Here is a 15,217-nt window from a genome sequence, read left to right on the forward strand (position 1 = left end):
ACCAAGCTAAATAATAAAAACCATTAAAGTTTTTATCCTATTAATATATCTTTCTTTTAGAAATGAATCGGCACCACTATGCACTATATGTGCACAATTGTCGCCTTGTGTTCCTGTTGCGGAAAGATTTTGACCAAGCTGATACCTTTCGACCTGCAGAATTCCACTGGAAGCTCGACCAGGTACTTAGTTTATTTTTTATTGCAGTAGTTCCTAAATTTCATCCAGTCACTGTAGTGGATAGAGTGAAGAACCACTAACAGACACAAAAACTAAACTATTATTTGAGTACAGAAAATTTCTGTTGCACGTACAATCTTGCCACTGTTATCCACGCCAAGTAGAGAGAGTTATTGCTGACATCCAAGCTAGATTACAGCAACATATTTTATGTGGGATTGGCCTTGAAGAACATCTGAAAACAACGACTAGTAACAATCCTTCATACAGCAAAGTGATAGATTTTCTGACTTCTGCTCTTGTTGCTGCCAATATTGATGGACACAAAGCAATGAAAAAGGAAGGAAAGGGATAAGGCAGAGAAGGCTTTGGACCAGGCATATAGAATAGACATACAAAAAGGAACCGAATCAATATTGGGGCTAACTGACATGGGACAGGATCTAGATCCACAGCTTTCTTACACCTTCCCCATTTCTCTCTCCTTATGGCCAATTGGTTAGAACACTGTTTGAAAGATAGAAAGCTGGACTTTTTGAGAAAGGCCTGTGTGTGTGTGTGTGTGTGTGTGTGTGTGTGTGTGTGAGAGAGACACACACACACGGGCAGGAGGGAGGGTTAATCAGGCCCTAATAGGCTCTTCTGTCGCTATGGGCAGCCCCACAGTTGGCTGATAGATTTTCAGACTGATTGCCTCCTGACTGCCACTGAATTTCATAGGACAGATTAACACTGAGGAAAGCGACATTAAGTGACAGTGCTAAATTGTACTTGTGGATATTAATAAACAAAGTAGCTTTATCCTAAAACAATATAGCAAAACAAATTGCACACTAAAGCAAATTTTATGTGTGAAAGAGAACAATCCAAGGGCCCAGGCAGTTCTTCCATCATACATTTGCTCCCCCTGCCCATAAAGAAGGAGGTCTGCTATAACATCATCATCATTTTTTATTTGTATGCTGCCTTTCCACAGTTAAAAACAATGCTCAAGGCGGCTTACAGCATGACAAGATTTACATAATTACAAAAGTCATAAGCAATAAATAAACCACATAAAAACACACACAACCAAATGGAAAACAATTTCCACATAAATCCACATAAACACGCACTATGGTTCATGGGAAGCCATTAAAGGGTCCACAGAATTGCATTCTTAACAGCACTAAACTTTACAGCTAGTACAAATTTTCTCCGTTTTCTATTTTTATTCCTAATTATTCTAGAAAATATGTGCATATGTATTAACACAGCAGTTTACTGGAAAATTTATACAAACAGGCCTACGATGTTAGCACAAAGTGGGAATGAGGAGAGTAGCTTTATCAGATATGGAAGAGCTTTCATCTCTAAATTAAATTTTATTCAGTTTTTATGCCAATAGGAATTTTAATTGTTTGGTGCTTTTGAAGCTCAAACAATTTAACTTGATGTCTTTCTCCCTGAGTTGATGTGCAGCTTATGACACAAACCACATTTATAAGATACACAGAAGATTAGAAAACTCCTTGTTTATACCCTATACAACAAGTAAGAAAGAAATTGGTAGATGAATCATGGTAATCCTGCAATAGAGAGAAAATCATTTCAGACATAAATCAGACACACCAGCATCCAAAGACTTCACAGCACCTTATCTTTTAGATCCATAATACGTTTTCTAACCTAGATTATGTACTGTTCTTTATTAGTCTTCAAATCCCCTTTTCATCCATTTCTGCGGAATTGTCTTGTTTACCGCAGTATTGCAGAAACACAAACGGTTATTATAGTGATGCTGACAATTTTAGTTGATGCTTATTGTTGCATTTATATTTTAAAAGGATGTGGTGTCTTAAATTGTTGTAAATGGTAACTGGGATAGATGCATGCTAAAAATGTAATAAGGCAAATAAAAGATAGATGCATGATTTACTCAAATATTAGTGATGCTGGGTGTTTTGCCATTTTAAAACAAAAAAGAAGGCTGGATTTAAACAAGATTATGTCCTCTTCATTGATCTATGAAGCTAATTCATCTAGGCATGTTTAAATTATAACATGACAGAAGACAGACATGCTGCAGTTATGGTTCATGATAATCAGTGCTTTCAGGTACTTTCACTGTCAATGTGATAAAAAGGTTTCATTATTTAAAGCTCTAATTAAACCATCCATATTTCCAGGAATGCAACAGTGAGCACAGTGGCATCTGCATATTGTTATTCTCTCAGCATAATCCTCGCAAGACTGTAGCATCTATGTGCGCTGCTAAGTGGTCCCCTTTCTTTTGTTTGCTTATCCTTAGACATCAAAGGAAGGTATCTGTTTCAGCCCTGACACTTGTCAGCAATGAGGGAGTTTGGGAATAATGGACCACAGGTGTATATTTCTCAAACTTTATTGACCGATATTGTCCTCTTGTACGTATAGATTGTCTGGAAGAGATACTATTCTTAAATGAATAATACTGTTTAACCAGCCTGGCTGTAAGACAGTAAACAGAGGCTGCTTTTGTACTCAAATCAGTCATTGTTTGTTTTAATCTTCACAAAGTGGAGAAGGAGAGAGAACTCCATTGTTTCTTGAGACCTTCGAAAGCCAACAACAATAACAACTCTTCCATTGTGTATGCTGTAGACCAGCCTGTTGTACCATATTCCACTTATCTTATTTATTATTATTATTATTTGAATTTATATACTGCCCAAACCTGGAGGTCTCAGGGTGGTTCACAGAACAAAATCAAAATACAAAACAACAACCCAATAACCCCCTATACAGTGGTACCTCTAGTTACGGACTTGATCTGTTCGCACCCCGAAAAGTCGGTAACTAGAGAGCTGCTTCTGCGCATGCACACAGCACGATAGAGCACTTCTGCACATGTGTGAATCATGCAGAACGCTTTTGTGCACACACACACAACGAAACCCAGAAGTATACATTTCCGGGTTTGCCGCGTTCACAAGCCAAAAAGACTCAACGTGAGCCTAACACAACACAAGGTATGACTGTATTCCCATATTCAGGTGAGCCCATTTTTTCCTCAAAACCCCTGAGCACTAATACTAATCAGACCACTAAAACCTTTATGAAATGCCATTATGTTGCCTTTTAACCCAATACATTTGTACAAATTGGAATAATGGTAATAACCAAACATCCAATCTTAATTTCTTTGTTGTAATTTTATATCCTTAGTACACTCCATTTATTTAGAAAAGTAACATGAAAATGACTTTTTAAAAAGAAAAGAAAGGGTTTGAGATAAGTAATTAAGCTGATTTCACATTACAATGAAATCACGCTGACAATTTTGCCATTCTCTTAATTTAACTTAAACGATGGCAGGAATATCAAATTCAGGTTAGCAATGCTGATATGTGTTAGCTGGGTTTTCAGTTGCTATATACATGATGCTTGAAGGGTTGGTGGAGTCTTATCCTATTTGATGCCATTATAGCTTCACTTTGATAACTGACTGCCCTAGAGAATTGCCTTTTGGCTGATAAATTCTCAGCTGCAGTTTTTGGTATGACAGATGTAGCGTGAATGTAATTTCCCACCCTGAGTGCATTCTGTCTTCACACCCTTCAGATACTTTTAGTCATCCTTGAGAAGCATGCAGGAGGGGCCCCATAATGTGTTAGTCCATTCTAGATGTGCTCTCTCTGTAATGTCAGAAGGAGGTTTCTGGCTTTTCTGCAAATGGATAAATAGTGTAAAACAACTTATGGAATATCAACGTTCAAAACATACTGGCATGATAATGAGATTTCTCTGTGTGATCACTTTTGAAACACAAGCCACTTGTTTTAATGTAGCTTGATGGGAGACAGTGCACATCTTTTAATGGAAAATCAAAAGTAGGGATAGGTTGTCTTTTTTTGCTCTGTTTTGTAACAGTTTGATAGAATACCTTTGGAAATATTCCACTCTGCTGGCTTCTGCTAATCAGATGAGGATTTCTTTTAAAGTTCATTTTACACACACACACACACACACACACACACATGTATGTGTGTATGTATGTATTTACATGTTCCAACATGTGATTTCCGTTATGTGTCTCTTTCCTTCAGCATTTGTTATAATTCTTTTAAGCGGATAGCAGAATGATCCCGTGCCAATGATGTGGTGAATGAGCATTTATTTTACAGAAAGCTGTAATTAACAAAATTTGCTGTCAAAAATGGCAATTTCACACACACAGGGGGAAGTATGTGTCCAGAGTGTGATTCTGTGCAGCCATCCATTGTGGGTGTTGTTGTTTTTTTGGCTGCAGAGTATACTGCACCTGAACCAGGAGCCTGAGCTCAGTAGAACGTATCATATACAGTCCCTGAAAATTGAATGTACATAATTTTGGAGTAGAAATAGGAATGTTTTCTTGGCCGCATTTCAGAAGCACATATGAAAGTTGTATCCATGTGGTACTGTCCTTCTGATAGCATGAATTCATGTTCTGCCAAAGAAGAGGGTTTATTATTAGTAGCATTAGTAGTATTAGTATTAGTATTTGTATTATTATTTGGACAATGCAAATGGCACACTGATTATTTTCCTTGATAGATAGATTTCATTTTTAGGCAGAGTGAGAAAACCAACCAAGGAACAAAGAGCAAAGGAAAAGCAAAAGGCAGAGAGCCCCCTCATTAAAGCAATGGACAGACTCCTGCAATGGCCAGTATGTAGCATCTTCTGTGTTCTTGGTCTATGCTGAGGTTCATGAGAGTTTCCAAGAGACTATGTGACTAGATATCAGTGCTCCTTTCACAGGTGACTGACCTTGAAGCCCTGCCAGAAGCTTCTTGTGACTAAGTGATAGATAAGAAATTAGCCACCTTATCAGCAGGTGTCAGAACACAAGGTAAGAAATGTGTCTGGCTAATAATTAAAGGATCCCAGACACCCAAAATAAGGTGCAGACACAAAAAGAGCCATTTTGGTGCACTACCAACTCCTTGCAGTACCAAGGTCCTCCACATTTCCATTACAATTCATCCTAAATGAATAAACCAATGAAGGGCAGACTAGATAGTTCTACTACTAGTGTGGGTTCAAGCTCAGTTTGGAGGTACGTGTGTGTGTGTCTGTGTGTGTATTTCTGTTTCAGTGCTTTTCAACAAAATAGGCAGCAGTGTATAACAGACTAACCAAACCAAATACTATATGACTTCTATGTATGGCAAATTTCCACACAATTGTTATATATGAAAAATGAAAAAACAACAACACATTGTAAACAAATATGGCAATATAGAATGTGCTGGTTCATGTAGCTGGCAGGGACATACAACCAGCATTGCATTCGATTCAATGCAAGCATGTCCTGTGGAAAAGAAAGCAGCATTTTATGGGCTTTTTCTGTAGTACCGTACTTTCTTCTTTAATTGGAAATGGGGGTGCATTTTGAATGTTCTGTAAACTATGCTTATGGAGCTAGTCATGTCTTGTTAAGAAAGACTGGAATTCTGATCCATAAATTTGCACTAGCATATGTTTTTGCTACTCCAGTGTACCATCTCTGTAGCATAATGATGATTTTATGGCTTCTTTGTGGCCACATATAATCAGGAAGATTCTGTCGTAAGCAGCTGTTTATTGGCAGAGCAATGTTGGTATCTTCATTCAACTTTCAGTCAGAAATACCGTCACTTGTATGTATACTTGCTTTTCTAAGTCGGAACTGCTAATTACGTGATCTGAACCTTGGAACTTCAGTCAAATGCAGATACTTTTCAGGGGCACTAAACAAGTATATACTAAAAAAAAGACCCTTCTTTTTTCAAATAGACAGTTAAGGTCATGATCCCTGTTGGAAGCAACAGACATTTTAGAGAGTAATGGACAGAATGGCCACCCACTTAAGCATAAGCACTTGGATTTAAGCTGTACTGGCCCCCTGAAACAAATGGGATGCTGTTTAAAACTTAGGTGTTTCTGCATACACTGTTTGCATATTTGGTTGCAAATGTCTTCAGAATGTTGGGCTACACATGGGAGCATAGAATTGGCACTTAATTTGTGCCTATCTTCCATATCCAAGAAGTCACTGCAAACATCATTGACAACCCATAGATGCTTATACCACAATTGAAAGGAATTAGATTTCTAAGTCCCAAGTTCAAGACTTTAAATATGGAAATCATTCTGATTCTCTGATTGGATGCATATACAAACTGCTTCAGATGCTTAGGTTTGTCTATGCCAAATCAACTAGATTTCCAGGAACAACTTCATGGTATTGAACAGGCTTTCCTATGTACAAACATCTTTGTAAAGTGGTTATTTCCTACAGAATACCATCTGTTGGCAAAGACTATACTTTAACTATCACACAGGCTTAACAGGTACATAATTACCTTGTCTGTGGCTCCTGGTATATAATCACTCTGTCTCTCTCTGTGGTGTTAAGAGATATAATTAAATAGCCAGAAGGTACCATTTAAGTAAAGTGTCCGTGCATAATACTGGGGCTGTATAACTTCCAAATTGATTCCTTATTATAAACAGATAAAGTGAAGATCCACACTCATAAGCACACTGCCAAAGATTGTGTTCTGACTGTAGAATAGGATAAGGAATAGCCAAATATTTGTATGTGCCTAAATATATCATCATGACATAAACTGAAGTGCCATTTATAAAAGCAGCTCCTTCATGGATGCTAATAAATTGCCTTCATGTAGTTTTAAAGAAGAGACTTTCCATTTATGGTTTAAACTAGCAGAGAATGTTTATCCTTCCTGTGTTTAATAATTGGCTAGCCTTCACTCTTTCCCAGCTTCATTGCTTTCCTTCCCTTCTTTTCTTTTTAAAATTTTTTTCTCTATAGTTCCTGGGGAGGAAACTTAACGCTAAATGAATAAATGGGGGCAGCAGAGTTTAAATAAAAATAGTGGAAGATATAAGAATACTGGGAGACAAAAGAGGCAGGCAACAGAATAACCATACTTCATTCATTCAGTTTCTGGATAACCGAGGAAGCATTCCCTACACAAACTTATGACATTCTGCACTTGTCATAGTTGCAGTGGAAAACAGTGGGCAGAGTGTGTAAGTACCATTTCACATGTTACTATTCTGACTTGGAGGCCACATCAAGCTGACTGTCACATCTTTGACCACCTCAAAAATCTTCTTGATGTATGAATGTGAGAGCTGGACCATACAGAAGACTGATCGCCAAAGAACTGATGCTTTTGAATTATGGTGCTGGAGGAGATTCTTGAGAGTCCCATGGACTGCAAGAAGATCAAATCTATTCTTTTTTAAGGAACTCAGCCCTGAGTGCTCACTGGAAGGACAGATCGTGAAGCTGAGGCTCCAATACTTTGGCCACCTCATGAGAAGAGAAGACTCCCTGGAAAAGACCCTGATGTTGGGAAAGATTGAGGGCACAAGGAGAAGGGGACGACAGAGGACAAGATGTTTGGATAGTGTTCTCGAAGCTACCAGCATGAGTTTGACCAAATCGCAGGAGGCAGTGGAAGACTGGAGTGCCTGGCGTGCTCTGTTTCATGGGGTCATGAAGAGTCGGACATGACTAAACAACTAAACAACAAAAACAAAATCTTCTTTACATTTACAGAGCTAGGATATAGATGACTAAGAATCAACTTAATCCTGTTTCAAAAAGTAGAGGAGACTGAAAGTTTCATTAACCATCATTTATCATCATATCTAAACTGAACCAAAACTAAAAGAAACTAATTTCATAAACAACTGTTGGAAGGTGGCTTGTTTTAGTAAACTTGATTTAAGTCTAACCTCAGTTGGTTCAGGTTGATATGCCACACTAAGCCTAAGCAAAATAGAACCAAATACTGTCAAATTCCTGTGCCAGAGGCAGAGGAAGTAGAGAAATCATGAGAACCTGAGGCTTGCAAAGGCTCATTCTCATAATGCTAAATCATGGTTTAGTGCAGGATTGGAGAAGATTTATTAGCTTGAGGCCCATATTCCCTTCTAGGCAATCTTCTGGGGACTGCATGCCAGTCAAACATGAACAATGAAAATATGTTTTACCTTTGTATAGTAGGATAGTTTCTAAACACACTCACACATCCCTCTCTATTATCCACACAGGCAAGCATGACTATTATCAGTGTTAAAGGACACATTCCAGTCAGGCAAAATCACTCAAGGATGATATGAAACAAAACTGGTGAGGGCCAGGGGAAAAGATGGTATGGCAGGGAGGGGGGCTGGAAAGATTCCCAAGGCCAGATAGAGAAGCTTGGGGGGTGCATTTGGCCCCTAGTTTTGAGTGTTATGTCCAACAAGGCTATTGAGCATGGTCACTTGCTTTGTATGTTTAAAACACACTCAGTAGACTTAGAGACACTAGTGAGAAGTGGGAAAAAATGTATAAAGTAGTCAACACTGATCTGAGCCAATTTGGTTTTATTTCACTTGTAGATGGTATTTTGATCATAGGATTTTTGCAGGGTGCCCCTCCCCCCCATTTCAGTGGTTCCTGTAAATCAAGATTTAAGTCTTTGTGGTGTTTCACCCTGCAGTGCAGATTTTACTTCCAAAGTCCTAACATGTTTTGCTATTTCTGCTGAATCTCAGAATTAAAATTGGAGGTGGGGAAGAGCAGAAAATGTGGAATATTTTGCATAAAAGAAGGCAAAACACAAGCAGCGGCTGAGTAACAGAAATATGAGTTCACTCGGTAGTGTGAGGATTTACATAAATAATACCTGTAGAGATTATAGCAAGGTTTAAAATTTATTGGTAATATCCCTAAGCACATGTCTCTGGAAATGAAAACATTTAACAAATTCAGAGAAATGAGCTCCATTTTCCACTGGGGCAGAATTTATTATTTGAATTATTCAGGGGAGGTTTATATATAGCCACAAAGATATGTGATATGCTAACTAATTTCTAATTATATTAGTCAGAAGCACTCTACAGGGAACACTCTGTTTTCTTCAGTCAGGCTAAAGCAATTCACATATTACGGGTTCTAAAAATATATTTATTATATTACCAGGGTCCATAATGTAGGAGTCTAAAGAGAAAATTAATTTTCTTGGATCACATCTATTGAATATTTAACTTTATATCTGAGGAATTCATTTATCTAAGGACCAAATAACAATCTGTGGAGGAAACAAAAAAATAAAGATGCTAATCATAGCATTGGTCCTCTCTCTGTAGGAAATGACCAGGCAGCTTAACAGACATTTGATTGTCTATGGCGCCTGACAATACAGAGAATAGCTTTGAGAGAGACCATGCTGTGTATGAGGATAATAAAATTTAATCTTACCCTTCTTTCTTGGCTGTTAGCCTCCAGTCATTAAACCATGAGTGTGCTGTTAGCAAAAAGCAAAAGAAGAAGAAGAGAAATAGGTGCACTTCTTAGAAGAGTATTTCTATTCCTTTGCAGCAGCATCTTTATGAGAGCATTTTTTACATTATTATTGTTATTTGCTATTCACAATAAGATTTCTGCATACATGAGTCTTACAGAAAGTCATTTTCTATAGTAAAAATGAATTCTAGTGTGTCAAACTCCCATCATTGGTTCTGTTTATTCATTTCCCTTTCAATAGTTGAAGATATGGTGCTAAGCACACATGGAAATAATTCCCACTGAAAGAAATTACACTGGGTTTTTTTTAGCGAACATGGTAAGAATCCAGTGCTTAGGCTGCAATCCTAAACACTGGGGAATGCATTTGATTGAATTCATCAGGTTTTCTTCTGAGTAATGCATAGGATTAGGTGGTTAATCCTGCTTGGGTAGAAGGATAAGAGAGAGAAAGAGAGAGAAGCCAATTCTCATAGAAAACACTTTTTACGGGAGGAGCCAGAGCTGCAACAAACAACCTGATTGCACATCCCCAGTTGAGACAAGTTTGTTCAGAGATGCTGGTGCCTTTCAGAAGTGGGAAGGACTATTTCTTTTTTAATGGACTACTGCCTGATTGGCAGGCAAGCCTTGAGATCTTGCGTTATACGGAAGGAATACGATAGGCATTCTTTCTCTCCACACTTGGCATTTTTTAAAAGCCTATTTTCTTCGAGGAGGTTTACTGTACCTCCAAATGATTTAATAGAAAGGTTGGGACAACAGGGCAGTGTGTAATATGTATATCCTGGGTACGGATGCAGGAAGGGAGAGATTTGATTTAATTTGCATTTAGAGGTGGACCTACCTAATATACACTTCACACTTTCCTAAATGGAGAAGGAATCCATAATGGCAAGCTTGAAGGGCTAGAAATAAAATTGATATTTTTAAAAAAGCAAGCCTGTGTGATGTAAATATCTTGTGTAATAGAGCTCTGCAATAAATTTAGGCCTGATATTAAATGGTGAGGCCTAAGTAGAGTTACCATATTTCAAAAAGTAAAAACCAGTGTACCTGGAAAGTTGTTGAGTTGTTTTTAAATTGATGAGCTTCGATTGACTTGCCTAAGATCCAGGATAAAGTGCCCCCTTTCGTAAATCCCCCCGGACGTCAATTCCACCTTTGAAATACCAGTAATGTCTGGGAAAATCCGGACATATGGTCGCCCTAGTCCTAAGCATTTTGCAGGATCCACCATTGCTGACACACCTCAATTTTTAAATATATATATTTTAAAAAGTTGCACCAAATACACACACACCTTGGTACTTTCTCCAGACCCCATCTCACTTCCCTGACCATACTCCTCTCTTTCCTCCATACCCCTGCAGGTGCTTTTGCCTGGCTAAACTAAAATAATGCCTTTTGACTGCTTGGCTGGAGAGAGATGTGTGTCAATGGGTAAAGAAACCTCTGGCTTTTGTGTGGCTGGAATACCGCCTGCTGAGAGTTACATCCATTGATGCATCCCTGTTTATCCCTGTCCCCACCCACCAGTAGAATGCAGCCCCTGGTAGGCTCTCTGCCTCAGTTTGGAAAAAGTTCCCTGCCTGTGCGGTAAACCTTGAAAATATATTTTATATTAAACCTTAGTGACTTAAAAAATAATAATCAAATGGTCTATACATTTTGTTGAATAATCAATCAATCTTTATTAGGGTCCAAAGACCCAACAAATCATTACAAAGCAATGCACAATGGCATAAATTTCACAGTTTCCTTTACTCCCTACAAATTAAGTACCCTGATCGCCATTTTACCTAATGGGAGCTATGAATGCCAGAATAGGCTCAAATGATGATAGCTTGGAAATAAAAGTTCCAATATTAAGATATCTAAAGGAAAATAGCGCCCTCCTTCTAAACCCACCCCCTCATAGACATTCAAAAGACTGTCAAATCAACTATGCTGGCTTCTGCCTGGCTTTTTTACAAATAAGTCTTGACCTTATCATTGTTGAATAAAATATTTTTTACACTGGTACTGGAGTCTGAACAACCTCTCATTCTCATAAGGGCCGTCAGGTGCCTGCCTTGCTGTGTCCTGCTTTCTTGGCTCCTTCTGAGCTCCTGCAGCTCCTGGAGAAGTGGTGAGGATCTGGCCTCCTGGTAGCAGCATCACTGTGACACACCAGGATGAGTAGGGCAGGCTGGTGGGGCTAATCTAATACTCCCGCCATCTTGCCTATGGTCCTCCAAGCTTACTAGTGCCAGGAGGCAATGTCAACATTGGGAAGTGGGCTTATTGGCACTATGCCACCCTACTAACCACTCCTGCTTATGAGACTTATCAGGCTCTCACCCATAACAGGTCACTCATTGCATGGGAATTCAGCCTTAGGCTGGTAAAAATTCCCCAGCCCTATTCTATGTGTCATAAAGGTGCATCCTCTGTATGTCAATTACATTTCTGTTTTATTTTTGCTTAGGAATTGACCGTTGCCACTCAGTTTGGACAAGCTTAAAAAAAAAACTAAAAGAAAAGAAACCTGAATGGTGGTATCTGCAGAATTTTTAATTGCTGTGGGTCAGCTATAAAAAAATGCATATCAAAATAAAAACATTAAATTGCTGCTGACAATAAGCCTGTTTTGCATATGGCTATTACTTTTTAGTAGGCTATGCATTTTACATAAGTATTACATTGTAGGTGCAAAGGCCATTTCAGTGCCTTTTGCAAATTCTTGGCTGAATAATGCATGGCTCGGTGACCTACTTAAATATGTATTAACTTAGTATATCATCAAAAAGAAAATATTTGGGCAATCAATATTACTTAAATAATGAATCTTTATTATTATTATTATTATTATAAACCTTATAGTGATGATGTGAGCAGGGGGAAAAATCCCAAGGGGTATTTGCTGAGTTCAGACAGCTTAAGAAGAGTAAATTAAATGACTACTTGTTTTAAAGATTATCTCTCTGTATGGAATACAGCACAATTATGAATTTGCTCACCTGACCTGAATCTGAATATAGAAAGAAATACCTAGTCCGGTTCCTATTTTAGGCTTGAATTTAGCTTCCAATGTGAACTTTTACATATCTTGAAGACTTAACATAGTATAAGCTACAGTTGATCTGAACTTAGTTTTGTTTTCATTATTTACAAAATGTGCTTCTGCTTTCTGTTAGCTTACTAATGCCCTATCAAAATTTCATCTCCCCACCCCGCCAAGTCCTCAGGACCAGAATAGAGTATTTTGAAAGCTTCCTAGCTTTTGTGAAGCTGAAGAAGCAAGTTCAGGAATTCCACAGCTTCCTTGCTCCATAGGCTCAAGCACCTGAGATGCAGTCCTGAACTTGCCTGTCCAGGGTCACAGAAGCTCTCCAACCCAAGTAAGGTTAGGGCAAAACTCTATGTTACATTTATTGCGTGGTGTGTACATGGGGTGGCACATCCCTTTTTACCACTTGAGGCAAAAAAGGAAGTGCTGCCCTCTTGTTGCAACTGTTGCTTCCGCTCCCACCACCACCATACCTGCTGCTGTATGAATTGCCTGCTCCCCAAGAACTTGCTCGATTTCGGGCGAGAAGTTACCCAAAATGGACTCAATCTTGTCCCAAATCAGCACTGATGGCAGTGGTGGCAGGACAACTATGAGAGTGCTGCCCGGGGGTTTCCGCAGTGGTTTCACCCTGTCTAATGACTGGGCCGGCTCTGGTGTGTACCCTTCTCTCTCTCTCTCTCTGTTAAATAAATTATAGGCAAGGGGGGGTACAAGTCCTATTGTAAATCTGGTGTGTGGTTAGCAGAGGCTTGCCTGTTCCCTTCCTAGCAATCCTTCTACATGTCTGGGACTATTAAGGTGGAAATTCCCATTGATGTCAGTCAGAATTGCCCTAGCTCCTAGTCACTGTCTGTGGATTCTTAACAGGACCTAATTCAAATATGTATTGGAGTGTGGGAAGCAAAGAAACAAAAGTAAAGCATGTTTCTTTACAAACCATCCCTTCCCCCATGAAAGGATAAGAAGGAAACAGATTGAGAGAGCAATGATAGCACACAGGTAAGGATCAGGTAAGGCAGCACATGCAACTTTGATAATAGTCCTAAATTACATGCATTGAAATAAAATAAATAAAACTGTGCTAACTCAGCTCAGTTTTCAGAAGAAGCTCGGGAACTCAGATCTTTCCAAGAACTGCCTTGTCACCCCTTTCCCGCCATATTGAGTAGTAGTTTGCTAGTTCTTTTGTTGTGCTCTCTGGAGTTGCAAACATAATGCTTATAAATTCACATGATGGGGGGGGGTGTTTAGTAATAAAGCATTGTAGTGTACAGGTCCTCTTTGTGCTGAAACTTTAATGCCCACATTCAAAGTACTTTCTCCCTTTACCAGATATTGCCTATTCAACAAATTGACATTAAATGAACACATTGTTCTGGATACCATGAATTATATGAGAATAGTAATTTCTGCTATTGGTGGTTTTTTTCCCCTGACACCCCATTCTGCCAAGTCCTTTAAAAAAATTGTATTGCAAATGCCGTTCCCATTGAAATTTTGGTTTCATAAGCTTTGTCCATATTCCTGCTGCTGCTGAAGCTGTCGACTGAAAATGCTCCAGAACAGCACTAGTTTCCATTGAAGTTGCCCTCAGCAGGTAGTCCTGCCTCTTGAGCTATTTTATTTAAGATATCTCTCTTGTTGTATTTATTTCTCTTCATACAAGTTTTTAGAGATAAAGCCAGGGCCTCTGGAGATCAGTCAGAACTCTTTGGTGAACTTTGATAGTCTTTTACTGCTTTAGATTTCAAGTGCTAAAGAAGAATCAGGAATAGTCACCCTTTGGGAAGTCTTTTCATTTGTTTTATTTAAATATTTACATTTGGGTCTTGTTTCCTCTTTTTGTGTGTTCTCATTTTGCCAACCAATAATCATCAGACCATTTAGACACTAATGCTGTGACTGAAGGCCGTACAGTGAGAAGCCATGCTAAGCAGAAAACAGCACTGATTTGCCACCAAATCCTTTAGCATACGAAGCAGCTATTTTAGGCAGTACTGTAAGTGCTTCCAGACAACCTGTGTAATGAAAATCCAGTCTGACCTCTTTTCTAGAGAGATTAGAGCACACGGGCTCTTTAATGAGCATTCATCCTAATTTGTTTGTGGGGTGATTAGATGGTGCTGCATCAAGCAGGTGTTATCCCAGACTTTTCACAGCATTTTCCTATCATTTTCCTTACCACAAAAAAATGCAGGATTGGGGGGAAGTGGAATTGGTTTGCAAGAGTTCCAGATTCCAGCCTTAATAGTACAACCTGAATTTGCCACTGTGTGATTGAATCCCACCTGAAAATAATGACAGTCAGGAAGCACCTAATGGCTGTGGACCTTGCCTCTCACCTGACACCTTGTTTTGTACTCTGATTACTTGGACCCTGATCTTGGACTGCCCCTGGATACTGCTTCTGCCCATGTTGCTGCTGCTGCTGGCAGGTACTCTGATCACCCAGGAGCTTAGTGAGAATAGCAAATTGCCCTATTTAAGTTCGCATGCACAGAAGGGAAACAACACTTGTACCCTTTTTTGTTTCATAAGCTGAATATTTATTTATTATTATGATGAGCATTTTCAAAGTAAACCCAGACTGAGGTGTAACCCTGTGCGTACTTTAGTGGAAGTTAACTCTGTTGAATACAGTGGGACTGACTTCCAAGAAAACTTTC

The 15,217-nt window shown here is 38.8% G+C and overlaps 2 protein-coding genes across 2 annotated transcripts in view; both read left to right on the forward strand.

Moving 5' to 3' along the window:
- CLSTN2 (calsyntenin 2) overlaps positions 1–15,217 on the forward strand; it is a 317,847-nt gene that overhangs the window by 255,932 nt on the left and 46,698 nt on the right. Inside the window, exon 8 of the mRNA XM_083742081.1 lies at positions 61–182. Within this exon, the coding sequence (XP_083598207.1) occupies positions 61–182 (122 nt within the window). The remainder of the gene's footprint in view (positions 1–60; positions 183–15,217) is intronic.
- The window catches only part of LOC310844489 (uncharacterized protein), a gene marked incomplete at its 5' end in the record, with an annotated part of 301,437 nt that overhangs the window by 19,553 nt on the left and 266,667 nt on the right, over positions 1–15,217 (forward strand). The window lies entirely within an intron of this gene.

The sequence above is a fragment of the Podarcis gaigeae genome, assembly GCF_964106915.1.
Source record: "Podarcis gaigeae genome assembly, chromosome: 5".
In the NCBI taxonomy this organism is placed as follows: domain Eukaryota; kingdom Metazoa; phylum Chordata; class Lepidosauria; order Squamata; family Lacertidae; genus Podarcis; species Podarcis gaigeae.